This window comes from Chroicocephalus ridibundus, chromosome 7, assembly GCF_963924245.1.
Source record: "Chroicocephalus ridibundus chromosome 7, bChrRid1.1, whole genome shotgun sequence".
NCBI lineage: Eukaryota > Metazoa > Chordata > Aves > Charadriiformes > Laridae > Chroicocephalus > Chroicocephalus ridibundus.
Window position 1 is genome coordinate 41,972,439 of NC_086290.1, and position 27,987 is coordinate 42,000,425.

Below are 27,987 nucleotides of genomic sequence, written 5' to 3' on the forward strand. Positions count from 1 at the left end.
CTCTTGTGCATAGGGTGACATAGCCACCCATGCTCAACACAGCTTCTGCAGCATCACAAAACACCCGGCTTCACAAACAGCAGGCAGGCTTCCCAGGCGCTGCACCAGAATACGGAATTGCTCTCCAACATTGGATAAATACGCAGAGCTCTCTCGAATTTTTCATTTTCTTTCACATACATTAATCATCCCCAAAGCCCACCTCAATTGTACAGACCTGTACTCTTTGTACAACTTTTATTCTCTCAAAGGTGTGTATTTTCATAATGATAGTGCTCATGTACCACTTAACAGTATATTTTCATTTGGCCCCAGCCACACTTCTGAACAGTAATTTATTACTGCTTGTCACTAGCTGCTACTAAGAGTAATACATATACTGGGTTTGTTTAGTGTGTTTAGTATTCCTTGCTTGACTCTTTCTTACACAGACAACATTGCCCAAGCCCAGAGATTCACAAATCAAAACAGCCAAGCTTCTGGGCCTTCCAGGTTTTGCACTTCCCAGCTTTTTGCCTGCAAGATCTAGAAACTTTCATTTATTTGTTCTTTTGTTGTTTTTTTTTAATGAAAGTGGAGAGTCTAGTGCAGTCTGCCTACTCCGGGAGCTGCAAGTGTGCAGTGAATACTTAGAGTGGACGATGAAAACGTAGGGGTGTCTCAGGGGCCTGCGCGTGCTGGCTTTATCGCCTACAGACCTGGTTCAAAACCCGTATACCAGGCCCTCACCACCCCAGAGGTAACACGTCAGGGACGTGCATGTTATATGAAGGCAACCAGGTCCTAGCTTGCTGGACTCAATACCTGCAAAATGTTTACCATTTTTTACTATTTGCAAGCTTAAATTTTTATTTTTTTACTATTTGCAAGATTATTTTTTTACCTCAGACTCGGTAAACAAGTGTTTTGTCTTTGCTCTTGCTCATCGTTAGACTGTGGGCTCTGCCAGAGGATTTTCCACAGACGAAATTCCAGTGAGTATTTCTGCGAAAAAATTAATTGTCCTTAGTGCACCACCTTTAACTGCAATGAGGTATTGCCTCACCTACACCTCATTTTTCACCTGCGGAGAAAGGTGGGTTTCCCGTCACTGAAGAGGCCCCAGAAAAACCTGTACCCTGGCCTGAAGGTGCTTGGCCTGCAGGTACCACACTTGTGGCCACCCACCCTGTCCCCACTGGGGACTGTATCTCCCCCCAGGGGGGCATCCCCCTCCTCACCCCGGCAATGATGCCTGTTTGCATGCCTTTCCCCCACACCAGCACCCTGCGCACATCCACACGTCTGCTGGACACACACGCTTCAAAAAAGCGTGGCCAGCGGGTCGAGGGGGATCATTCTGCCCCTCTGCTCTGCTCTGGTGAGACCCCACAGGGAGTACTGCGTCCAGCTCTGGGGCCACCAACATAAAAAGGACATGGACCTGTTGGAGCAGGTCCAGTGGAGGCCACAGAGATGATGAGAGGGCTGGAGCACCTCTGCTGTGAGGACAGGCTGAGAGAGTTGGGGTTGTTCAGCCTGGAGAAGAGAAGGCTCCAGGGAGACCTTATAGCAGCCTTCCAGTACCTAAAGGGCCTACAGCAGGGATGGGGAAGGGACTCTTTATCTGGAAGCATGGTGATAGGATGAGGGGGTAACAGTTTTAAACTGAAAGAGGGGAGATTTAGATTAGGTATCAGGAAGAAATTCTTACTGTGAGGGTGGTGAGCCCCTGGCCCAGGTTGCCCAGAGAAGCTGTGGCTGCCCCATCCCTGGAGATGTTCAAGGCCAGGTTGGACGGGGCTTGGAACAACCTGGTCTGGTGGGAGGTGTCCCTGCCCAGGGCACGGCGTTGTAGCTCGATGATCTTTAAGGTCCCCCACGCCCCCTGGCACACGCTCAGCGCGCTCGTTTCGCACCCCGCCGCCTGCCCGCCATTCCCCCGCCCCGTCAGGGCCGCCCCCTCCGGCCCCCGCCCCTCCCTGCAGCGGGCGCCCAAATCCCGCCGGGCCGCCGCCGCTCGCCCTTTTCCTTCCCGCCCTCCCGCCGCCGCCTGCGCGCACTCACCGACGGCGCCATGGCCGCCCGGCAGCAGCTCGGTAACGCGGGGGCGGCGAGGCCCTGGCAGCCCGGGTCGGGCTGCGAACGCCCGCCCGCCGTGGTGGCGGCGGCAGCGACCATCGGTCGCGGCTGTTGGAGCCGCCGGGGGGCTGTGGGGATAGGGAGGGTGAGCCCGAAATGGCCGTCGGGCGGGTGGGCCAGGGTCGCCGGGCCGAGGCGTGTTTGCCGGGCTCAGCCTAAACAGGGCGGCCCCGGAAGGCGAGGGGCGGCCGGGTGCCGCTCGTCTCGGAGCGGGGCCGCCGCTTCCAACCCGGTAGTTCCCGTGCCCTGAGGCGGTGTGTGTGTGTGTGTCCCGCTTCTTTCCCTCCGGGCTGGTTATACCTTGGCTTCCAGGGGTTTGAACTCCTGGGAGTGGGAGGGAAGCGGGAAGGACGGTGAGGGGGTGCCCCGCGCTCGGCGCCCTGAGGCGGGAGCGGCGGCGCTGCAGGCGGCGGTGGGGGGGCAGGAGGCAAACGGCGGCTTGTCCGGGGGTGAGGAGGAGGAGCGGGGGGGCCTTCTCAGGGTTGGAGGTGACGAAGTTGAGGCCCTGGTGGTCAGCAGTCCTCTCCCCGGCCCGGTCACCTCCTTGTCAGGCCTTTCCTCGCCTCAGAGAAGATTCATAAGTTATAGAACTTACAAAGTGTGTTTCAGTTTCTTAATCCTGTTGTGTTTTTTTTTCTCTGTTCCACTTCTAAAAACTAAATATTTGTGCTCTTTTTCCCTCCTCTGTTAGCTTTACTTAGCGTCTCTGACAAGACCAACCTGGTGGAATTTGCAAAGAGTCTGAATGCTCTCGGGCTGGGTTTAATTGCCTCTGGAGGAACAGCCAAATCCCTGAGGGATGCTGGCTTGCCTGTCAGGTACAGACACTTTCCTATAGATCTCCACCAAAAATGCTCATTTGGGTCCTGAGGTTGCTTAAATTGCTTTCTCCATCTGTGAGCAAAAATGATTGAAAACTGGTCTGCAAGCAAACCTGCCTTTCCAAAAAAACCTGCCCCAGAGCAAACTACACAGCTTTCTTGGCCTGAAGTTGGTTGACTGAGGTCAAAGAGTATCACTGTGCAGGTCAGCACACAGAGATGTCAGGAGCCTTGCATTGGAGATGATGCCTTGTCTACCTTGAGCCAGTTATTTTTCCCGCAAGACCATCAGTTGTCTTGAAATTCATAATCTGACCCTGGTGCGGCTCATCACAGCCAGGTGAAATCTGATTTTTGCCCGGTCCTGGGACAGGAAAGGTGACATGTGTCAGGAATATGCTGAAGCTCACTGGAGATCGTTTGTCACATATAATTTTCCCAGCATGATGGTCACCTTTTTCAGGCAGAGCCTTTTAAGTGTTGTGCATCCACTGTTCGAGGAGGGGCTTGTACAGTCACTGGCTCTTTTGACCCATGATTCCGGGGAAATCTGTTTCAGTTTCTTCCATGCTGTGATTAAAAAAGCAGCTCTAGCCAAATAAAAACTATTTCCAGTACAGTGATGAAAAATCTGTCAAGTATTTGGCAGGACAGGTGACTATAGCTCCTTGTTTGCTTCCAGTGAATGCAGCGATGGGCCCCTGGGACACATGAGCATGAACATACACCACCTCCAGTGCTCCCTGTCCTCGCTGTTATCCAGCACTTGGTCACGTCCCTCCAACCTCTTTGTTTGGCTGTGTTATCAGTGAAGCCTGGAGCAAAGGATGGTCATATTTCCCCTGCCCTTTCCAGCTTCTTGTTCCTTTACCATCATAGAATGTGTTGAGTTGGAAGGGACCTTTAAAGGTCATCTAGTCCAAGCCCCCTTTGTTAAGCAGGGACATCTTCAACTAGATCAGAGATCATAAGCAGTCATAGGGAGCAGTGAAACTTTTAATTAATGTTTTGGCTAAGCTGGGAAGAAGAGTAGTGAGGTATTGTATCTTCTGAGCGTGGGCTTCCATTCTGTCTTATAAACCATGTTGACTTGGGATTTGCTTATCTTGATTATTTCAGCATATTCGAGAAATAACTGTACTGCTTAGTTGAGCATGAACTTTAATTTCATTCCTGGGAAAAGCAGATGTTGTCCCATCGGCATAGGTGGGTTTTGTAGTGACATTTATACAATTTTTTGTTTTGGGTCACTAGAAAGCAGTGTCCTTTCTGTCTTCTGTCAGATGTAGCTTTTGCATAAGATACAGATCATTATCTTGTGAAGAGTGAGAGCATTAAACCAACATTTTGGCTGTTTTTACTAATCCTTCTGTACCTAGCAGCATTTGGCTAAGTAGTTGATGGATGCCAACCGTAATGAAAACAGTCAGATCTATCTTAACATAGAATGCCTCATCTCAGAACTACTTCACAGCCTTCTGAAGGATGTATCCTAGTCTGTCACTCAGCATAGGTTTTTCCTAGCAGTTTAGTAATACACCTTCCATATGTTGTGTTCTTACTGAGATACAAGGTACTGATGTTTAGAGAAATCCTGCATGTGTTTTCTCTCTAAACTCTTCCTATTGTTGATGGAAAGGTGGTGATTTATTATTATTTTTTTAGCAGATGGACCAAAAGAAAGCTAGGTTTATTTCCCCACTTCGCTGCCTTCGAAACTCCTAGGTTTTACATCTCCTTCCAGTAAACCGACATTGCCAGTAGATCTAAGTTGCTGCCCTGATGGGGATAATAAACATTCAACCTATAGATTAAGGCGGTATGGCACATCTATTATTGTGCTGTGTTTTCTCGTTGAGCAGAGATGTTTCGGACCTGACGGGATTCCCTGAGATGTTAGGTGGACGTGTGAAAACCCTTCATCCTGCAGTGCATGCTGGTATGTTTCTGCTAATATATTTTCAGTCTAAAAAAGAAATCCATGGGCAGTGAGGGTGGGAAGAAGGGGTTGACAGATGTCTTTTTTTAAGGGTTGTGTGGAAGACCTGGGTAATGAAAACAGATTTGCTCTAGCAACAGAAGGAGAGGTGAAAAGCGCGGGGTGGAGAAGTGCACCGTGGCTGAATTACTTCCTCTGTTGCTATGCTGGCATCTCTGCAGTTAGAGCTTTTCCTCCCCAGGGCTACAAGTAACAGGCCTTCTCTGCAAATGCCTTTGCACGTTCTTTGCAGACTCCATTTCAGACCTGTTCAGGAGAGAGTCCACTGAATTTAACCTGTGGATGAAACTGGTGCACAGCATAAGGAACGTCACAGCTTAGTCTGTAGTGGGTAGTTTCTGCATGTCTAATCTTCCTTAGCCCCTCTTCAGCAGGGAAGATGTCTGATAGTCGGTCAATCTGGACATTAAACCATCTGCTTTTTCATCTCCTCTTACTGTGCTTGAGATCCTTCAAGTGGAGCCTGTTGCCCATCATACCTGAGGGCTGGAGGCAATCTCCTGTGACAGCCTTGAACCCAGGACTGGGGTGTTGCTTTCTCCATGCCAGACAGTCACCTGCATGTTCCTCCAAGCTCCTGGACCCAAGCCAGCCACTTACACTGCTCAGCTGGAGGCAGAGCCTCTCTTGCTCCTGTTGTTTCATGGCCTTTTGGTGTTGTTGGCTGATGAGCGGCAGGTGCCCTTTCCCTCTCCATGAACTCCTTAATGACAGTTTTAGTGTTAAAAGGGTAGCAGTGCTTATATGCTTATAAAGCACATTTTTGAGGTTGCTGTTCAGCACTTGGAATGCTCTAGGATTTAGCGTTGGGGGGGAAAAAAAAAGATAGCGCAGAGTTTGAACAGTCAAAGAGGCAGTAAAATGGAATAAAGACAGAGGAGTAAGGGCTGAGGACTGTTGTCTGAACTAGAATCAAAACTTTTGTGATAGAAGTCTCTGAGGAAAAGCACAGTCTGAAGGAAGATGTTGAATTAAAGGAAGTGTTGGTGATTTAATTATTTTTTAATAAAGATGTACTGTTTTTTGTAACTAGGCATTTTGGCTCGCAATATTCCAGAAGATAATGCTGATATGAACAAACAGGATTTCAGCCTTGTAAGGTAAATGTTGGGGAACATGATGCAATTCATCAGTAGTCCAAAATGAACATTGGTGACCCGTCAACACCAGTGAATGGGAGCAGTAGGGATTGTAGCATCTGCCCACCAGGAGAACTGCAATCTCCCTTTTCCCTGCCAGGAGATACTATGTTTTAAAAATACAGTCCTCTACAGATGCATCTTCATCACTGGTAGTAAGAGAAAACTGAACCAAGAAAGTTACATTGTGGTTTCCACAGGGAACAGAGGTTTTAATTTCTTCTGGTTATCTGAGAATGTTGACACTTTATATTTAACCAATGTTGGGCCACATTACGCTTCCTGCAAAGCTGAATTCAGTGCTTTAGAAGCTGGTGCATCTCCCCTCACCTTGGCGCTGGATGTCTGATCAGATGACAATCCCTGATTTTGAAATACCTGCTTAGTAAATATACCCTTTGATATTTGCATAATGTTTACTGAGTTTCAACATGTAAATAAAGAGTAGACGTGAACACGCAGCATTTGTACAGGCAGAAAACACACAGATAACAGACAGAAAGCTTACTTTCTGAGAGCCATTGTGTGAGCAAGTGAGCTGCAGCCAGAAATTGAAGCAACACAGTTTGTGTACTAACGTAACAAAAAAACATTCTGTTTTTGTTAGAATGTATTTACTCAGTACACTCACACAGGGCAGTTTGGGACTATGTTTAACTAATTGGTTTTAACATCTAACTAGGGATTGTGAGTAACCAGTCCTATGTCAGTGGTAGCTCCTGGTTTAGAAATAAATGGCTGAATTGAACATAGTAAGTTGTAGGTATATCCAGGGTGGGAGGTGTAGTTTGGCTGTGGTGGTTGGTCCAGAATGCATCTTAGCTTTTAAAATTACTTTTAAAAACCTGATGTGCCTAGGAGGGATGGCTTTCCAGGCTGAATTTGAAAGCCTGACATTTTAAACAGCAGGAATCCTCATAGATGGTGCAGCAGTGGTGGCTCTTCAGAGTACGCTACATATTAAATCAGGCTCTGCTGAATTGCAGGAGGAGTAACACGCCTTTACATCAGTGACTTATAGGGCGCTCGCGTCTGGAGTAATAATTTGGATTTGGGTTGTCTTACATAAAACAGAAGGGGCTGATCCTCAGCAGGTGTGTCTTTGCATAGTTGCATAAAATTTACATACCGAAGTCAAGGTAGGAAACAGTGATATTCATTATCTTGATTTCCACAGATAAAAGCATTAGCAGTGTTAAAAGTCCACAGATTCCTGATGGTTTGGAGCATGAATGGATTGGGAGGAGGGGGTGTTAGAAGTAGAACTGGCAATAAAAGACATGGTAGGAAATTTAGAGACATAGGGGGTTCTGAAAACCATACTGGAAGCTGATCATCCCTTCTGCTCAAGTTCATCACACAGTGTAGAAACAAAGGAGTATTCTAAGTTGGACACGAGTGTATGCATCACAGCAATTCACTGCCAATACTGGGTATGCAGTGGAGTTCAATACTTTCATATATTCACAAATTAATTCTTTTGAATTAAAAACATTGTTTGTGAAGGTCAAAACAGATACTTCCTTCCACCACAGTTCATGTGGCACTGGTAGGATGGGACAGGGCAAGATATTACTTCATGCTTTCTGGAATACGGACTGCAGCTTCTTCCAGATCAGATCAAAAAACTAATTCCCCTAAGGTCCAGTCTTAACTTGAGAAAGGAAAGCCAATTTCCCCCCCTGCTTTCATGTGCTACAGAGGCTTTATGGGATCCAGGCTGTGCACTCAGGTTTCATATGCTGTTGGTATTTTGAAAGGCCAGAAGGTCATTTTCTGCTCTTGGAAAAGTTGCAGAAAATTAGATTGATTGTACTTTGTTTGCAATGGGCCTTGCCCTGGGTGCTTGCTCTCTTGTGAAAGTGGTGGATGCCTATTTTCAGTGCTGCTGAGAGCCCACTTTGAAGTCCTCTGAAATGGATGAAGTTGTGCACCAAAATCACTAAACATTTAAATACAGGCCCATGTATTCAAAGAAATGCTTCCTTTAAACTACTCTAAACTGTGGTTCTATCTGCTGTAATGTTGTTTAATGCATAGAGTTCAGTTAAATTTCATAATGCATTGTACCATCGCTTGGCCTTTGGCTGAACATCACTGTCTCTTCAGTCTTTTGGAGAAAGAAGCCTCGGCTACAGGATTTTATGTTGGTCCCTGGTCTGAGAGATAAGGCCGTACAACCACAGGTGGTATGTTGTGCTTGCCAAGCCCAGTTTGGCATTTTTATTTCTTACTGAATAACCGTGCTTTTCCCTTCAATTCTCAGAGTTGTAGTGTGTAACCTCTACCCCTTTGTGAAGACCGTATCTTCTCCAGATGTAACTGTGCAAGAGGCAGTGGAAAAGATTGATATTGGTAAGTTAAAGGCAGAGCAAATCTGTTGTCTAGGCAGACTTGATGATTCTGGTCTCTTAAGTGGTCTTGGTTCTTTTCTTTTTGTTTGGTGGCCTTGCACACCCATAAAGGAAGTCTGCTAAAGAGCTCAGGAGTTGCAAGGAGCAGACTGAAACCGTAGCTGGGTAAAACTCATTGCTTTTAAGCAGACCTACGATTAACATGGCAAGTGGCTGTTGTAACAGGCTGGCAAGCCATGCTGCCTGGGTGGGCAAGTCATGCACTGCCCAAAAGAAGGAGCCTGATGTACCGGAGAAGGCTGTGCTAGGAAAGGCCAGGTGGAGCATGCTTCCTACTGAAACACAGAGAGAAAATTAAACTACTTTTGCAGCCTCTGGCAGTGTAATAAAAGTAAACACGAGCTTTGGAGAGAAAAAGCTGAACCACTGAAAGTGCTCTGGGGGTTGCTGAAGACATCACTGCAGGAAGCCATTACAAGGAAAGGGGCTGGTCTGCATATGTAGGAGAGTAGTTAGGACCTGAGTTTGGAAGCATGGATACCTATATCAGCAGCAGTTTTGCTTCTGCCGGTTATTAACCCCAAAAGGCTTTCCGTTCCTTCACTGCAGCATCTCTGCTTGGTAGCTTGTGAACAGTACAGGCACGGTTTTGTGCCACGAGGCTGGATTGCGATTGAATTTTCTTGCAGTAGTTTAGTCCAAATGATGCCCAGCAGAGCGCTCTATTAAATGTTTTATGGAGTAATACTCACTCTGCATGCGGCAGTGCCAGCCTCTACTTTTGCTTTGCAGCAGCCTAGTGTCTTGTATGATTTAAAGTGTTGTAATAGCTGTGTAGAGTCAGATTTAAGGGGAAAGAGTGGCATTTTATCTTACACAGAGGGCCTGGGCCGGATTCATTAGTGGTTGCAGAGAGATTTGGGAGCCTCTGTTGCTTGGCAGCATAGAAGTAAATCTTGCTATAGACCCCTCCCCAGCTCCCATCGCTTACGCGATGTGTGAAGACAGCTATCCTCTTTGTGATGTGGCTGTGCTGCTTGAAGGCATTCTTGCCCCAGTTGCTCATCGCAGCCCATGACCTGTTTCCTTGCTGCTGCCGCTCTGCCTGTGCCTGCACCTTCACCAGTGGATTCAGTCACACTCACCAGCCTTGTGTGTTTTGAAGAGTGCTCTTATAGTCCCTTCTCTTTGCTGGAGAGGTGGGGGGCACATTCATTTGGCACAAATGATTAATTAGTGCATGTCCCTTCTTGGCCTCAGATGTGTCTCTCCGCTATGCCGTGTCCAGAAAGGAAGTGCCTCATGCCTCCATCCTTCTCTTGCAGGAGGAGTTGCCTTGCTGCGAGCGGCTGCCAAGAACCATGCTCGCGTGACAGTTGTGTGTGACCCTGCAGACTACTCTGCAGTAGCTAAAGAGATGGCGACATCAAAGGACAAAGACACCTCCATGGAAACCAGGCGTCATCTTGCACTGAAGGTTGGTCGTGTTTGCTTGCAGTGAAGAGCTAGGCCAGACTCGTTTGCCTTTTATTCATTCACTTCTTTAAACACCAAATTCTTCGTAAGTTGATGTTTGTAAGCCGACAGATGTCCCCCATTCTGTCCCCAGGCATTCACGCACACTGCTCAGTATGATGCTGCCATCTCTGACTACTTTAGGAAAGAGTACAGCAAGGGGGTGTCTCAGCTGCCCCTGAGGTACGGCATGAATCCTCACCAGAGTCCTGCGCAGCTCTACACGATGAGATCCAAACTTCCCCTGACAGGTGAGCCCTAAGGCCATGCTGGCCCAAAGGGAGCTCTGGGATAGCTGGGAAAGGAGCTGGTTGGGCATGTTCAGCGGTTGTCTTTAAAACTGAAATACCATCTTGTCCGAGGGATGTCCAGTGGTGCCTTAACAGCTACTTAATTGCTGAGTGATGCTAGCTTTGCAATGAAAAGGTTGAGCTGTGTGAGACAGAAAAGCTTGTCTGCTGACCCCCACAAGACTTACTGTAGCTCCGTATCCTCTGCTAGTGTAAGATTGTGCGTCCACAGTGAAGACATTTTAAGCAGATTTACATGGTGCACCTTCTGCTTGACATCAGATCCAGATTTTGCAAAGAAAAACTTTGTTATCCTTTTAAGATGCTTTGCTCCTTTCCATTTTCCTTATTTAGAACTTCCCAGTCTTTTTGTGTCACCATTTACTCTGTCCAGAAACCAAACGAGTCTTCTCTATGTTTGAGTGGGTTTTGTTCTTTTTTTCTTTGATGGTTTTAAGCAGAGATTTATTACCTTAGTGTTCTAGAAAGCTGCTTCTGCTACTGGTGGCAGGGGGAAGGGATACTAGTCTCGCTCAAAGGGTTTGGGACAGGTCTGGTGGGTCTCTGCCATTTTACAGGGTGTGCCACTCATCACAGCACTACTGCAGTGAGGAAGACCCCTGTTCTGGAGAGGAAGAAAGCGTGGCTACTCTTGTTCTTGAGATTGCTTTTAATGTTGGTGAAAACCAGCTCTGACTTGGTGCAGGCATTGTCCTGTTGAACAGACAATGAAGCTTTGTGTTGCAGAATTTCCTTATTTCAATTTTGGGATCATGTAGGAAGCCTTTCCATGCCTGTACTGGAAGTTGATTTGCCTGCAAATCTGCCTCCCAGTATGGCAGCAGAACAACGCTGTGTCTGCTTGTTTTGTCCACAGACTATTGGTAAAATGATCTTTTCCTCCTATCTCATGAAATGCTCACAGTCCTGACATGTCAGTATGAGCAGTTCTTCTTGCAGGACCAGGGTAGAAGCTTTTGAGAGCACACTTTTGAATGACCTTTACTCTTGACATGGATTTCTCATGGGAGGACCAGATGAAGCATTTTGCTAAAAGCTTTCCCTGAATTTCATGGCTGTGAGTGGTTCTGTTGACATCAGTTAGAGACAACATGTACTTAAAGTTTGGGTAGTGCTGGAGTACTTTGTTGAATCAAAGCCATAGTCACTATAGAAATTTATTTACTAGAATAATAGGGAGCAAGTGCTTTTTGTGTTCTTCCCTGACAGCACTGCTCTGTGCACCTTAGTCAAAATCAAGCTCTGGTAGACTCCTTCAGAAAGAGATCTTGTTCCAAACGGCTGCCAGTTGAAGAACTCAGAGAACATATGGGAGAATGTTCTTTTTTTGTTCCCCTTTCACAAGAGGGCAGGTGCACAGGGTCAGTGTGCATCGTGCTCCAAGGTCATATCAGCAGCTTCTCATAGGGAAGAGAGTTGTATTGGCATCTCCTGAGTCTCAAGCCTGTGCATTCCTCACAAGTCACTGAAGCTCTTCAGGCACTTAACTGGTTGCTGAGGAGCGAGGGTCATTTAACAAGAACTATTTGTAGCGATTTCAGTTCTTGGTGGGAGAAATCTCTTCTGCGTGCTGTCCAGACTCCAGGGAGCAGACTCTGCCTGTGTTAACGTGTCTGTTTGTGTGCTACATTTGCAGTGGTGAATGGCTCTCCAGGGTTTATCAACCTGTGTGATGCTCTCAATGCCTGGCAGCTGGTGAAGGAACTCAAGCAGGCATTAGGCATTCCTGCTGCGGCCTCCTTCAAACATGTCAGTCCTGCAGGTGGGTGGCTCCTTCTTGCCATGCTTTTCTCTTTGAACAGACTGCGGCTTCTGGCGGGCTCTGCCAGGTGTGTAGCTGTGTCCCTTACCCTGGCAGTTTGGGGAGGTCCCAGGGGCAGGGATCAGCGAGAGGGTTCCAATTTGAGTGCCCTGGCTTGTATTTCCCACTAGGTGCTGCTGTTGGAATACCTCTCAGCGAAGAGGAGGCGCAAGTCTGCATGGTGCATGACTTCCACAAGACCTTAACGCCCTTAGCGTCTGCCTATGCGCGAAGCAGAGGTGAGAAGCCCAGGAATAAACTAGCATGTGCAAAGAGCTGAGCCTAATTCTCAGTGCTTGAGCAGCACACTTAGAACTTCACAGCCTCTTCCCTTTGCGTTGTACTCCTCCTCTGTAGGGCTTTTCTCCAAAGGATTGGACTGACTGACTAAATGAACGGACTGCCTATCAAAAATTGCTCTGCGAGTGAGCAGACCTTGCATATCATTTCAAAGAGGCTAAAGCCATTTTGCATTCTGTTCTTTGGTGTACCTGTAGAGATTTTAGGGTTTTTTAATTTAGATGTGTGTATGTACACACACACATAAATCTGTGGAGTTTTGGCTAAAGGATCGGGATAAACAGCTGTGCTTGTAGCTTTTCACACTCAGCTTTCCACTGCAAATGGGGTGCTCAGAAATACTTAACTTCAGTAGAAATGTTTCATCCTAGTATTTGGTGGTGGTTTTTTAATGCTTTTGTACTGCAGAGCTCACAAAAAAGCTAAAAATAAGTAAATAAAAATAGCGTCCTCCTGCTTAGCAGAGGTAGCTTGCTAATTCTTCCATTTTTCCATGATACTCCTAGAAAATCTGCACAGATTATAGAAAACAAAGGAACCTTACTTGATAAGGGGCACATTGGCTTGGGTTCATTTTCACCACTTTAAAGACTGCCTTTGAACGTTGCCCTCAGAAAACCGTTGCATGATAGGTAGAAAAATAAACCTTTAGAATGGCAGGGACAGAAGAATTGAACTCGCTAAGTAGTAGAGCATCCATGATGGGAGCTGAGTTTGCTTTAGCTATGCCATTAAATATAGGGAATACTTATTAAAAAAAAAAATAATTGCTTTTAGTTACATTTTTTGGGTCTGGTTTCTTGCAGGGAAAGCCAGATTGGGAGCATAGGCATCTAAAAGCTTTACTCTTTCCAACTGTCTCCCATGTAAAAGCTTTCTGTATAATCCTTGCTTCTCCTTGTCCTCTTGCCACTATGGCTACAGCAGAGCTGCTTGCAGTAATGGAGGTAGTCATTACAGAGTTAGAGCTTTGACAAATGTAGTGAAGAATGAAGGATATCTGAACTATGCGAATACTTAAAGGCACGTATGTTTGAGGTAGGATTTCTCATCCTTGTTGCTCTCATTTTTTTTTTTTTGATGTGGGATTAAATTATTAGCTCTCATGGAAATTGACTGGATTGTAGGAGCAAAGACGTTCCTTTGTATTATGCTGTAGTTTGATAAGTTACTAAAACCACGATTTTGCAGGTGCTGATCGGATGTCGTCTTTTGGTGATTTCATTGCCCTGTCCGATATCTGTGATGTGGCTACTGCCAAGATTATTTCCAGAGAGGTTAGTTAAACAGCAGCAAATCACTCAAGTATAAAAAGGAGAATCGCACTAGATGGAGTCATTAGTTTGTAACAGCCATTCTGTTTGAGTTTGACCCATTTTACTAAAGACTATTTATTGGTCCATTTGTGTAATTTGGTATCTGGAGTGCAGAATTTACACCTATCTTTTGACACACTTTTCTTCCTACCAGTTAAAACCTGCTTGTATGGGCGAGCCTGTGAAATAGCAGCGTTTGAAATGCTGCTTTCCAAGAGATGATTGCAAACGTCTGCCTCCGAGTAGGCCTCTGGAAATGAGCCCTGATTACGCTGTCATGAGTATCTGGTTGAATGGCTGTAATTGGAACGATAGAGGACCAGAGAGCTGATGACCAGCCTCTTGCCCAAGGCAGGAAGGTGGATGTAGATTGCTGCCTGCCACTTGTTACAAGTTGTGTGTAGGCTCAGCCACTTTTCCAGCCTGCGCTTTTAACTTTGGATTCAACATAAACTCCATATCTGACCGCATGCCACAAGTCACTAGTTTAAATACAGAGTTAACGCTTTAGCAAACACGTTCATCCCATTACGTGTTGCTTACAATTTTTTTGAGAGGGGAAAGGCACAATGCAAAGGGCTGACTTGTACGTTGGGGACTTGTTTTTCAAACAAATGAAACAGCACTTTTGACTGGTTTGTGAGGATAACATTTGGTATGCTATTACTTAAACAACAAAAAAGCCCCACCCACATTGTAGGATAAGAATGTGAAAGGTGTATATCACTTCACGGCACTGATGAATGTAAACTCTTCTCAGTTTCAGTGCTGTTAACAGGTCTTTTGACAATATTTTTGTCTCATCAGGAGTGTCACTTGAAATAAGGATTTTATTATTTTTTTAAGCCATGTTTAGTGTTAGGGTTGAGAAGTGGGGATGTAGTGCATAAGCTGTTTCCCCCTGGAGGGAGATACTAGTTATTGGTTCCATTCTGCTTAAAGTGATGGGGGGGGGGTATTTTTTTTACTAACTCCTGCCAAGAGCTTATAGCACTCTGCTGTTTCTTGTTTCCAGGACTGAAACCAATATTGTAGTAGTGCCTTTGGTATTGTATGCTACATATAGACCTCAATAAGTGTGTGTTCAATGCCTTTCTGGAAATGGCAGGTGGAGCTTTTGGTATTAGCTCCTCTTTTCTTTTCTTTTTTTTCTTTCTCACATGAAAGCTGAAATTGTGTGTTGCAGGTATCTGACGGTGTGGTAGCTCCTGGCTATGAGGAAGAAGCTCTCAAAATCCTTGCGAAAAAGAAGAATGGTGGTTACTGTGTGCTCCAGGTTTGTACTCCTGCTCCACTATAACCCTCTGCTGCTTTTCTGTACCTGTTTTTCACAGATGTTACTGTCCAAATAGCTGGGGGGTTTGGCTGATGCAGGCCCCCCTACAGTGAATGCAAGTGTTTCCACTGGGTCTTTGGGGATTCCTGTATGAGCTGGAATTCCACCAGCAGTGTAGTGGTCACATTTAGCCTATAGTCCTAGAGGGGAATATTTATACAGTGCCTTCCTTGGCTTTCAAAGTGATGTGGATTTAAAGTAATTAAATCTATGAACCAGCAAGAGTGCTTCATAGAAACAGAACTTCTGTGCTCTCTTTCCACTCTTTTCAGCTTTCTTCTCACTTTTGCTGAATTTGTTTCCTCCCTGAATTCTTTATATCTAAGAGATATATATATAATTCTTTATATCTAAGATACAACATCAATGTTGTGAGTCTTGGCAGTGAGAAGTGTGTGTAGTGTGTCACTGGAGGAAGCCGTGTCTTGGCATGTGGTATTTGTGGAGCGGTCTTTATTACGGTCAGTGATGAAGATAACAGCACAGGCCGAGTTTGGACCTGGGATGATGCACCTTTACATACTATATTAATATAGTGTGGTCAAGTCAGTGTCAGGTTGCCTTCCTAGTTTCTCCAGTGGTTGCTGGGACTTCAAAATCATCACATTTTGGTGAACGTTTCTAACAGATTCCATAATGCTGTCAGGGCAGCCAAACAGGTGCTATTTCTGCCTGACTCTGAGACAAATGAACAGAGAACTTTACTATAACATTACAAAAAGAAAATCCAAGGCTTAACTGAAGTCACAATTGTAGTGTTACTACCAGGGAAGCTGTAGAAGATGGCTCAGGAGCTTCAGGCAAGAAGGAATGAAATTGCAGACAATCTTGGCAGCTGATTACCTCCTGAATTCAATTAGTTTTGCTAGGATGAGGTTATATTGGCTAAGCCTGTATCTTCAGGGCCTGTCTGCAGAGGGATGCTAAGGAAAGTTGATCTCAACAAATTTAAATGGATTAGGGAAACCACAGAAAGCACGTGCATGCTCTTATTTAGAGCTGGTAGCCTTAATCTGGTTTACTTCATGTCTCAATAACCTGAACTGGGGCTACCAAAATTCTAAACAGGCCCATGCATTGCATAGACCTGAATGCAGTTTAACAGCTCCATTTAACTTCGCCCCTTACACTGGTGTAAACTAACTGGTCTGCATGTTTGGAGATGTGCCCCAAGAGAGTCCATCTCTGGAAATAATCGCATTCACTGTTTAATGTCAAAGAGGGTTGGGAGTTGTACCTTGAGGCATGTATGAAGCAACTTAAAATATTTCTACCTTCCTGTGGAAGACTGAAAGACTCTTTTTGTGTGGATATTTTTCCCTTTAGTACAAAGACTACAAGACTTTGTAGATTTTTGTGGCTCGCAACGTGGACATTTGTATATAAGCATCCATACTGCATTACCTCTCTTTGCCCTGTAAATGTCACTTTGTGCTCTTGAGACCTTGCTGCTCCAGTTAATTCTAACTACTTCTGATGATTTGACATTGCTTTCTGTAAACAGCTCGCTTCTTTGGATTCTTTAGATAATGTTTTTTAACCTAAGCTATTACTGGACATTGGCTTTCAAGAGCTCTCAGAGCGTTTTATTGCCCTGTCCTTTGGCTTTTAGATGGATCCCCATTATGAGCCAGATGACCATGAGATTCGGACCCTCTATGGATTGCATCTCATGCAGAAGAGGAACAATGCAGTCATCGACCGGTCATTGTTCAAGAACATTGTTACAAAGAATAAAAATGTAAGTGTTAGAACATAAATGAGCTTAGAGAGCGGTGGGATGAACTGGTGTGCTGTCATCAAGGAAGTCATCACTGTTCTATTTTAAGAGTTCTTAAAATATTTTAATGAGATTTAACTGGCTTTCAACAAAACAATGCAACAAACTTTCTGGACCAAATATACTTTGGTAAATCAGGGCAGTTTGCATCGTTTTGATTCCTTGAGTAAATAAGAAGAGCTGGACCTGCCCTTTGTCTCTGACTACCAAAATATTTGTATGTATTATTTATAAGAAGCTACCTTGTGTATTTTCTTATGGTGAGACAGCCATGTGCTCGTTCTGACTCACTGTTTACTTCTCCCTTTTGTATACAGTGTGTTGTATAAACTCTGGCCCTGCTGATATTGCTCATCCTTTAGAGTTCACATCATCAGAAAGTTATCGGTTATTTCTTTGTCTCTGATCTTGTTCTCATTAAAAAACAGATGTTAAATGAGCACATGATTAGTCATGGGCTCAGAAGCAAGTTCAGACGTTGAGGTAATAAAAATAATTTTAATAAATTAGTAATAGAACGGACTTAAAATAATACTTAATGCAGATACTAGGAGCTATTATTGTTCTTGTGGTCCTATGCATACTTCGTTAGCTTTTTGCCTATGAGTACATCTGATGACAGTGAGCGAATACAGAAGACTTTGCAGGCTTAGGGCCACTGGTAGAGCCCTCTTGACTTGGTAACTGTGAGATTAGCTGCCAAATCAATCACTTAGTTTTTAACGTAAACAAAATTTGCTGGTAATTGAACAAAACAGGATATGTTTAGTTACCTTGTTTTACCTTTCTGTGATACAGTACTTGTGATGGCTTTGGGGGTTTGCAGATCACTAGCCAGTTGGCTGGTCGTGGTTGTTAAGATGGGCTGTTGACAATGGCGTTTTGTTTCAGCTGCCTGAGTCTGCTGTCCGCGACCTGATTGTTGCCAGCATCGCTGTCAAGTACACCCAGTCCAATTCCGTTTGCTACGCCAAGGATGGGCAGGTAACCAGATCAGGCAGCTCTGGAGAGCCTGCTTTCACAGCCAAGCTGGTTAGAGTGCTTTTGTCAGGCATGAGTTTTAAAATCATTTAGCATACAGGAAGCTATTAAACAGGTACAGACTAACTGCCCTAGACAGTGCCATGCAGAGCAGGAGCTAAATGTTTGTTTCTCAAGAGGCTGCTTCAAAACCTTGCTGTAATTTTTTCACGGTAATGACAGGGCTGGCTCTTTCAATGATAGGGTTGGAAAAGCTCTTAGGTGCTTCTGCAAGTTTGGCCTTGGGTCATTTCTTTCTAACTACTCTGTCCTTTGATGTAATTTTTTGAGGGCATGTACATGTATTGTAGTCCGTATAGAGCCTTAGGAAATGACAGTGGTTTTCACAGCTGGATTGTGACTGTCCAAATGCTTTTTAGTTTTATTTTCACTTTTTGTATACGAAAGATGGGCTGCGCTTGCTTTTTTCCCCTTTGGGGCATTAGAAATCTTCTGTTCTCTCTTGATTATTTTTTTAAAAACTTATGTTGGGATTTACAGGGGCATTATCAAATATGAATCTTGAATTTAAAGAAAAAAGTATTCTTTCTTTCCAAGTTATCAGTATGTATTCAGCTTAATTCAGTTACCCAAAAGTTATTGTAACTGTGTTAACAATTGTATTTTTGCCCAACCACTCAGTCTCGTAATGCCCTTGTTTAGCTGGTTCTGTATTTTCTGTGCTAACTTTTCCATAGGCCTGGATTATTTAAAAAAAAATACAGAAGAAAAAGACAAAGAATGCTTTTGATCTTGAGCTTTGGTACGTCATAAATCAGCAAAATGGATCAAACAGTGTACCCTACAGGTACAGGCTGCGAATGAACTGCAGTGCTGTCCTTTTTGCATTGGGAGTCAGTCTGCCTTTGTCAGAGTGTTGTTACAGCCTGAAAATATTGCAGTGCTGTCTCTCTGTTACCTTCTGGGGTCACGTGCTGTATGGTTCTTGAAAACATGTCTCTGGAGATCTGGCATTTTTCTTTTATTCAGCTTTAGGGTTTCTTCTTGCTTTTAAATGGCTCTCTGTACTCGAGAGTGTTAGTTCTTGTAGCCCCAGAACAAAGGTGTCACTATCTTTGCTCCTTCTCTCTTATTACAGCAGCAATTTCCCCAGTGCTTTTGCAAGTCTGGACTTAACGTGGTGCTGCAGATGTTTCTGAAATGCGTGTGGTAATGCATGTACCATATGGAAGGGAGAAGGCATGGGGGAGGAGTGAAAAGCAGTGGAGGCAGGCAGGAGTTTAACTGTCTGGGCCTCAGTGATGTTTTGCATATTTGCAGCCATATGTTTAATTAAATTCAAACTTGTGTTGTCTTGGTTTGTTGTGTATGTGACAGGGAAGACCAAGATCAGAGGTCTGGATACTGCACTAAGAAACAAGTAACCTTTTTAATAGTAAAGATCATCAGCCCTTACAATCACTTACTCAAAGAGGTGTTGAATCTGTGTTGGGTTCTTCAAATCAGAGCTTAATGTCGTCTTCCTTAGGAGACTCATTACAGTCTGAGTGCAGAAACAGCAGTGTGGCGTGCTATAGGCAGCAATGGAGGAGCTCAGGTAGGAGCTCCCTTCTGGCTTTAAAATCTCTAAAAGCTTCCTGAGGCTGTTAAGTATTGAGGCTGTTGTTAAGGTACAGATGGGGAAGGAAATAAAGTGGGCTGAAAACCAGTCTCACTAGGATAGTGATTAGCTCAGGTTCTTCTTGGTGATGCCGCGCAGAACTAAGTACTGGCCATATCACCTACCAAGACATAACATCAGATGCGTACGGTGGTATTTGGGTGCAAACCAGAAAATAGCACCAATGGAGAACCGGGGGTGGAAAGTAACTTCCAGATTGTTACACTTAAAATGCTTTTCCAGCATGTGACTGACTTTGGGTTGCATGTGCCAAGCATGGGAGGTCCAGCTCTCTCTCAGTTCCATTGCTTTTTGTTTTCCAGGGATTATTTCAGCCTCGCAGCATCCCCGTAGCAAAACTCTGGTGTATCAGATACGTAGAACGTTTTTGACAGCTTGGCTTTGTTGTGTTTGTGAGTGGATTGGCCACTCCAGCAAGGGCTGGTGCTTGTGTTAACAAGTTCTGGGAAAACATGGAGTGGGAGGAAGCATTTATGGACTTGAGTGTCACTTAATTTGCAGGAAGCCAGCTGCTGCTAATTGCAATAAACACTTTCACTTGTTTTATCTGACTTTCAGCACGGCAAAGCCAGTTTGTAACATGTTGATTTACACGTTCTTTAATGATACCATCATGTTTCAAATTAGCAATTTAAAATTATTCTCTTTCTCTCTGCACAGTAGGATAAAACAAACCTGTTAATTTACCTTATTGTTTTCCACCAGTGGTGCAGACATTTGTCAGTAACTTCATTGTTTGTTTTTCTTCCTAATTGTGAAGTCTTTTATTTATTTTTTACAATTCTGAATGTATTTAGGGTTTCTGTGTTCACACGTTCATTATCCATCTCATCCGCTCAGTGCTTTTGCACAGTATTCCAGCTCTGTGGCACGTTTGGTTCTCCTGCTAGCCAAAGTGTTTTGGTCAAGTAGTTCTCAATTTTCACCCAAGCTTGCTTTTTTTAAGTGATTTTTCTACTCACCCTGTATTACTGTCTCCTTTCACTCCTTACGCTTAATAGGCTCTGCTTAAGCACTTTTTGATTCCCAGGAGATTTAACTCTGAAAGAAAAACAATTAATTTTTGTGCCGAAAATAGGCAGAAAATAGAGGGGGAAGGATTCCTTAGTGGAGGATTTTGAGGTTTCGGCTGTGTTTTCATATAGGAGAAAGCCAGCATTTGAGGAAGGGAGAGATGAGGTGTATTCCTTCCAAAGGAACGGAGGGAGAAACACGAAGTGGAAAAGGGGGAGAACAGTTAGGCCAGTGGGAAGAGAGATTCAGGTACAAGTCGATAGTTTGCATTAAGCAGAAGCTCAACCTTGTGGTTTCTCCTCGGTAGACTAGAAATTCCAGGCTAGACTGAAGAAATCTTCCCTAGCAGTGTTGCATCAAAACACATTTTTCTACAAAAAAGGATTTTGTTTTCCCTGGATCAGCATTTTCCAGTGAAGTGCATCTTACCAGCATGTTCTTCCCGGGCTGTAACTATGAACTTCCTTCTATAACAACATGGGCTCATCAGAAGGCGGCACAGGGAAGCAGCTTTTATATTCCCTTGCCATTATAAAATGTGCCATGTGTTGCAGATAAATCTCTGTATATTTGTGGATGCCTATGAAGAGTTCACAGGAAACATCACTTTAACTGTAATACAGAGTTTTTGCCATTTCAGAGTTGTTGAATACAAGCCAAAGTTCAGTTATGCATCTTCTGACAGAAGTTACGTCACAAAAAATGTAAAATATTTGGAGTAGCTCATAGAGAAAAGGAAAACACCCTTTTTGAGAAGGGTGATTGGGTGCTGACAGGTAGAGCTTGATTTCTAAGGTGCCTTCATGAAGGAGCTGTGTGTGTTTGGGGCTGCGGTGGCCTGGAAACACTTTCTCCAGTACCGTTGCCCTTGCCGGCTGAAGGCTGGGGCTTGCAGCAAACCAGCCAGTTCCATCACAGGAGTGCAAGGCCACAGCTCACAAGTACGTGATGAAGAGGAGGCACCATTCTGGCTGGGAAAGGGCAGAGAGGATGTGGCACTTCTGGCACATGATATCACATTTTTTAGAAACTTGGGAACATTTCATGGTGTTTTGGCCCCTGCTACAATCTGCATCTCCAGATGAGAACTTCTGCTTTAGCCTAGCCTGGCTTGCTAGGCCCACTCTTAAGGGCTGGGTGAGTTATTGGGTGCAGTGTATGACACTATTTTAAGCCCTCTCCTTTGTCCAGGGAGAGAGGATAAACTTCCTTGGAAGAGACGATATACCTACACGCAGCTGGTGTTGAGCTCCCTTGAGATGCAGGGTCCCCTGCAAGTTTGAAGGTTAAACAGGGTGGATGGGAGAGCAGAGGCTGGACATCAGGAGTGTTTGTAGGGGTGAAGGTGTCACTAAACCATGAGAAACTTTGCATATATTTAGTATTTATGATAATACTAATATCCTTGTGGGTTTACTAAGCACTGGTGACTTCAGTTATAGCTGAGCAGATCATATTAGATAGCAGCCCAAGTCTTTCATTTGCTCCCTGGGGGAATAGTATCCAGCAGCATGTTTTATGGTTCTGGTAAGAGGTGAAGTCACTGTGTGTCTTGATGAATGAGAAGACAAATGATTCATTCCTTTGAGGGCAGCCTTTGGCTTATAGCTTTACCATCTGTTTCAGTCTGAGCTGGAAACTCTGAGGCATTGGCCAGACCCGCTAGCCTCAACACAGTGTCCCTGGAGCAGTCTCCCATGCGAGCAGTCTGCTGAGCAGTTCAGCTGTGGCTTCAGAGGAGGAGGAAATTACGGGAGAGAGACTTGTTTTCCATCAGATCTCTGGTTTGAAATGGTGGGAGCTGTCTTTGGAAAGCAGGACCCACAGCTCTGAAAGCCATGGAGAAAAGTTATCAGCCCAAGTTTGATGGTGTTGAGGTCTGCCCTTTGTGTGCCTGTCATGGCAGAGCTGAGGGACAGCAGACAGTCTGGAGCCCAAGAGACCTCAGCTCTGTCCCTTGCACTTGCCAGTTGTGACTGCAGGCAGACCATGTCTGCAGGGGACGATGAAGCAGGGCTTGTTCTGCCAGCATCCAGTAACCAAGATGTCCCCAGCCACGTCTAATTTTCAGTGGTGTCAGCACCTAAGAGTCACCTTTGTCTCCAGTGTGAGTTTGCAGCAGCCCAGAGGGGATGCAAGAGCTTGTTTGCACTGTGTGATACCCTGTGACAAATGGCTGGCGGAGTTACCACCGCCAGGCTCCAAAGAGTCTCTATGTATTTTAATCTATAGTGTACCTGAAAAAATTGTCAGGGGTTGAATATATCCGATGAGAACTCTAAAGAAAGTGGTCTGATAAAAGCAAATGGAAATGGAGCAAATACCGTATTTTCATAGCAGCCTCTTTCAGGGGGAAAAAAATCACCTTTTGGATTTTGCTTCCAGAAGCACTAGGTCTGATATCAAGCACGAGTGCTATTAAGGTTAGCACCAGCTATTTTAAAAATCCTGGACTCTCTGGCAAATGGCAGAGGATGAGATGTGTTGGTAGCTCCGGGGCCTTGACAATTCATGGGATGTAATGGTCCTACTGACCAGCCTTCCTGACTGAGCAGTGTATTTACCTTCTTATCAGCCTTGACAGACAAACTGCCCTGTCACCCACCACATGTCGCTTGGTCTGTTCAAGCAGCGTATGCCTGGCCCTCTGGGAGAGATGATGGTGTTTGGGTGAGGTGGGCTCAGACTTTAATCCTCTAACCCAAGTGCCCTTTCCAAGAACAGGTAGGCAGCCTGTCATCTCTTAGCAGCCACATTTGTTTCTACATCCAACAGCATTTTGTTTTGCCTTAAACAAAAGCCATAATTGTATCAACTCTCCTGAGGTTAACAGTTTGGCTCTGATGGCTGGGGCTATGCTATGTATAGGGAGGAAACAATCTTGTGTCCTCAGAGTGACTGTCAGCTCAGCAGAGCCATGGAAGCTACCTGTGCAGAGAGCTGTAACCAGTGTAACCAATTTACAGGATTGGGGGTGCAGGAATTTTCAAGGTTTTCCTCACTGATTACCCACTCTCTCTCTCTCTGCTTCAGTGAGGAGCAGCTGATTTGTGGGAGGTCTTTCCTAATTGCTTGGCTGGAATGCAGCTCTGATTGCGATCTCTGTGCAGCAAGGTGTGATTGTGCTCTGTATCCATGTGCTTCAGGTCATAGGTATTGGAGCCGGCCAGCAGTCCCGGATCCACTGCACGCGTCTGGCTGGTGACAAGGCAAACAACTGGTGGCTCCGGCACCACCCGCGCGTGCTCTCCATGAAGTTCAAAGCAGGTGTGAAGAGAGCGGAGATCTCCAACGCCATTGATCAGTATGTCACTGGGACCATTGGTGAGGTAAGGGCTGGCTGAGAAGTTTCCCTGGAGAGGCCAGCTTCTGTGAAACAAAGCTGCTTGAAATATCAGCTGTTTGTGTTAGGACCTGGCAAGGCATCCTGATGCCTGGGCCTTTTCTCATACACCTCAGTTTTAATTCTGGCCCTGGAAAAACCAAGTCCTTCCATAGCTCGCTTCAGAGTTTCCTCTGGCATAAAATGAGGCCCTTACCATTTCCACCTCCTGCCTATGCCGAGCTGCTTCTCTGCTGGCTCCATGCTGAGGAGACCTTCTCAAATTTGGATGGGCTTCAGGCAAGAGGGCGCTTGGTTGGTTACCACTTTTGGAACTGGTCAGCCTTTATAAAGGCAGTGATTCCTGTTAGGGCAATGGACATTAGCCACCTTTAACTCTACCTGAGTCACTGAGTTCCCTTGATGCGCCTGTAGTTCTGTAGCCGGCCAACAGGAAGCTGTAGATACCAGGATTAGAGTGTTTTGACTATGGCTTGAAATGTCCGTAGATATTCTTCATGAGAAGCCCCCGTACTGGCTGCCAAACTGTCAGTGCCAGAGGTGATGGGTGCATTTGCAGATTTGATCTTTAGGTAGTACTTAAAAGCCTGGCTTGAGCTTTGTGCCTGGGTGTCAGCAGTAAGTGATCCCAAAGAAATGGGTGATCAAGTGGCCAGGGCCTGGGATGGTGACTTCCCCGTTTCATGGCCAGTGGCCAAGTGTCCTCATTCACCCCTCTGATACCCTACCCACCGCCCCACGTGCTGGAACTGCCCTGCACTTTGCTCTGCAGCTTAGTTTGATCTGGTAGTTCCCCCGGCAGTGAGGAAGGGTTAAAGCTGCAGTTAATGTTTCAGCTCTCACTGCCCTGTCGGGGCAGCTGCCCTTCCCTTGCACACTGCTGTTTGCTTGTGCGGCGTTTTGGCTTCTCACAATCCCTCTGGCCTCCCCGTTACAGGCAAGAGTGAGACAAGAAAATAGTATGTCCTTTTTAAGTATCAAAAGCCAAGAGCTGGATTGGGGACCTGGTGAATCATCTTTGTGAGCAGTCGCTTGTTTAAGGGGGCAAGAACTGGAGCGGTTGCTGTTTCAGAAGGTGAATCATAAACCAAGCTGCTGTTTGTCATGTGTTAAGTCATCTACCAGATCCTGTTTGTGTGTGCTGGCATTTACACAGAGCAGCATACTGCAGGCAGCCAAGCACAGCATCTCCGAATTAAAGGGGACAAGAAGGAATCCCTTAAGCCCTGGGGTGAGGAGGGGTAAGGAAGGGAGTCAAAAGGATGCAGAAAGAGCTGATGGTGCTAATGTGTTCCCACCACCACTTGGGATTTTAAAATCCCTGGTATGAAGCTCTCAGCGGCAGAGCTGTGGGAGCAGAAGGCGCAGCTGAGCTGGGTGTCAGAGGGATGTCATCATCCCTCCTCCTTACGTGCTTCTGGCAGGGGATTGCCGGGAAACCCGTGCTCTGGGGCTGAGCTGGCTCTTCTCGCAGGATGAAGACCTGGTGAAATGGCAGGCGATGTTTGAGGAGGTGCCTGCGCAATTAACGGAAGCGGAGAAGAAGCAGTGGATTGCCAAGCTGACAGCTGTCTCCCTCAGCTCCGATGCGTTCTTCCCTTTTAGGGATAACGTTGACAGAGCTAAACGGGTAAGGTCATGGTGGGGAGAGGATGTCAGGGTGACTCCAAGGAAACCTCTGTGCAACCTGGGCTTTTTGTTTGAATTTTGTGCGGATTGCAGAGGAATGGCTCTGCTCCGCACTGTGGGCTAGGGTAGCGCATCCTGGGAAGAATGTTTCTCATGGTTATTGGTCTCACATGGATAGTAATTATCCAGCCATTGCTCAGTTTGTTGATTTGGGATGAATAGAGGATTAAAGTTTATTAAACTGTTTAAGAATATCAAGACAAGGCCTTATTGCCTCCAGAGGAGCCATTTTACTCTTATTTCTGAGCTGTGGGGAGAACTGACTGCTCGCATGAGGAGCTCCCTTGTGAATGGCTTTGCTTTGGGCGATGGAAGCTTTTGTTTGTTCAACGCTTAGTATCGTGGGATGTGGATGAAGGACTGGGGCTGCCAGCTCCTTTTCAGGGGGATTTTGGTTTTCCATCCTCTAATCCTTCCACTTATCTCCCTCTTTGTTCAGAGTGGAGTCCAGTTCATCGCTGCTCCATCTGGCTCGGCTGCCGACGAGGTTGTGATCGAAGCTTGCAATGAGCTGGGGATAACTCTCATTCACACCAATCTTCGGCTGTTCCATCACTGAGCTTGCCCTGGGCTGTCGTGGTCCCTCTTTGGTCACAGTCTCACCAGCAGCAGCAACTGGAATATCACCAGCTTAATTAGGAGGCATCTGCAGTCTGTGCTTAGCAAGTGTTTGTAAGAGCTGTACGTGAGATCTTTCCCTGTGTTAACAGAATGACAGTGCCAGAAGTTGGCCTCCAATGTAGAAAATAAGCGTCTTTTGCAAATAAACATACGGTTCTTAGCTATGTGAAATCTGTAGTCTTTGTGTCATCCAAATACTGTGTCCTCAGGAAAAAGGTTTATTTTTGAGGTAAATCTTGTGGTTCAGACTTTACTAATTCATTAGAAGGCCTATGGAATGGTATGAAAGCCTGGCTCATGCCCAGCTTCTTAATGAACTGATAAAAATCTTGTGTTGTAAACTGAACTGAGCGGCTTTTTTTGTTTTTGGAGTCAGCAGGTAGTTTTCTCCAGGCACTTCTAATCCATTATCCTCTTTCCCTGTGAGGAGAAGGGAGTGGGTCCTTTGCGGCAATCTTGGTGCTCTGAATCCTGCTTTGGGCTGAGAGACAGCATGGGATTGCTTTGTCCAAGGTAAAAGACTCCTTCCTGCGAGTTTGACATACTTGTTCGCATACCAGGGAGTTCAACTCAGAGTTCATAGGCGGGCATCTGGGAAGCATCTTGCCTGAAGCCACTTCCCTTCTCCATTGTGCGCAGTTTGCATGAAGCAGATTTGAACTCTGATTAGAAAAACAAAGTGAAAATCTGGAGCACAGCGAGATGAATAAAGTAACAGCCCAGACACGTTTCTGCTGGCAATCCCTCTGACCATTTCAAAGCGATTTTTTTTTTTTTTTGGTTCCTTTTTATAAAATCTGTTTGGTTTTGGCAAGGAATGATCCACAGTTTTGCAATAAACACTTCTGTTGTGGCTCTGATCTCAGCTGGTACAGAGCAGGAAGTCTGCATGTGTTCCCTTTGCTCGAGCAATAGCCAGGGCACATAGAATCATAGAACTGCCTGGGTTGGAAGGGACACAGCCCTTGAGGTGGGGCCTCACCAGTGCCCAGTACAGGGGGACCATCACTGCCCCAGTCCTGCTGGCCACACTGTTCCTGACAAGGCCCAGGATGCTGCTGGCCTTCTTGGCCACCTGGGCACACTGCTGGCTCATATTCAGCCAGCTGTCAACCAACACCCCCAGGTCCTTTTCCACCAGGCAGCTCTCCAGCCACTCTGCCCCAAGCCTGTGGTGTTCATGGGGTTGTTGTGACCCAAGTGCAGGACTTGGCACTTGGCCTTGTTGAACCTCACACCATTGGCCTCAGCCCATGGATCCAGCCTGTCCCAATCCCTCTGTAGAGACATCCTACCCTCCAGCAGATCAACACTCCACCCAACTTGGTGTCACCTGCAAACTGACTGAGGGTGTACTTGATGCCTTCATCCAGATCGTTGATAAAGCAGCCCCAGTACGGAGCCCTGGGGAACACCACTCGCGACCGGCCGCCAGCTGCATTAACTCCATTCACCACCCCTCTGTGGGCCTGGCCCTCCAGCCAGTTTTTTTACCCAGCCAGAGAGCGTTCCTGTCCAAGCCACAGGCAGCCAGTTTCTCCAGGAAAATCTGGGGGATAACGGGAGACAGTATCGAAGGCCTTACTAAAGTCCAGGTAAACAACATCCACAGCCTTTCCCTCATACACCAAGCGGGTCACTTTGTCACAGGAGGAGGTTTGTCAAGCAGGACCTGCCTTTCATGAACCCACGCTGACTGGGCCTGACACCTTGGTTGTCCTTCATGTGCTGCATAATGGCACTCGGGATGGTCTCTTCCATAACCTTCCCAGGCACCGCGGTCAGGCTGCAGTTCTCCGGATCATCCTTCCAGCCCTTCTTGTGGATGGGCGTCACCCTTGCTATAAGCCAGTCAACTGGGACCT

The 27,987-nt window shown here is 45.8% G+C and overlaps 1 protein-coding gene across 1 annotated transcript; it reads left to right on the plus strand.

Moving 5' to 3' along the window:
• Positions 1 to 1,956: 1,956 nt before the first annotated feature.
• Positions 1,957 to 26,293, plus strand: ATIC (5-aminoimidazole-4-carboxamide ribonucleotide formyltransferase/IMP cyclohydrolase). Its single transcript, XM_063340586.1, has 16 exons — positions 1,957 to 2,078; positions 2,813 to 2,939; positions 4,805 to 4,881; positions 5,975 to 6,041; positions 8,347 to 8,435; positions 9,760 to 9,911; positions 10,044 to 10,200; positions 11,897 to 12,022; positions 12,193 to 12,300; positions 13,553 to 13,638; positions 14,864 to 14,953; positions 16,626 to 16,754; positions 17,685 to 17,777; positions 23,616 to 23,798; positions 25,287 to 25,442; positions 25,941 to 26,293. Exons 1-16 carry the CDS (start codon positions 2,057 to 2,059, stop codon positions 26,058 to 26,060), a joined length of 1,782 nt encoding a protein of 593 aa, XP_063196656.1. The 5' UTR covers positions 1,957 to 2,056; the 3' UTR covers positions 26,061 to 26,293.
• The last annotated feature ends 1,694 nt before the right edge of the window (positions 26,294 to 27,987 follow it).

Bases quoted from the DNA above. Each gene is read 5' to 3' on its own strand.
- ATIC (XM_063340586.1), top strand. From the start codon at position 2,057: ATGGCCGCCCGGCAGCAGCTCG. The intron at 12,301-13,552 runs GTGAGAAGCCCA...ACGATTTTGCAG, and splicing joins TGCCTATGCGCGAAGCAGAG to GTGCTGATCGGATGTCGTCT. The intron at 14,954-16,625 runs GTTTGTACTCCT...TTTGGCTTTTAG, and splicing joins GTGGTTACTGTGTGCTCCAG to ATGGATCCCCATTATGAGCC.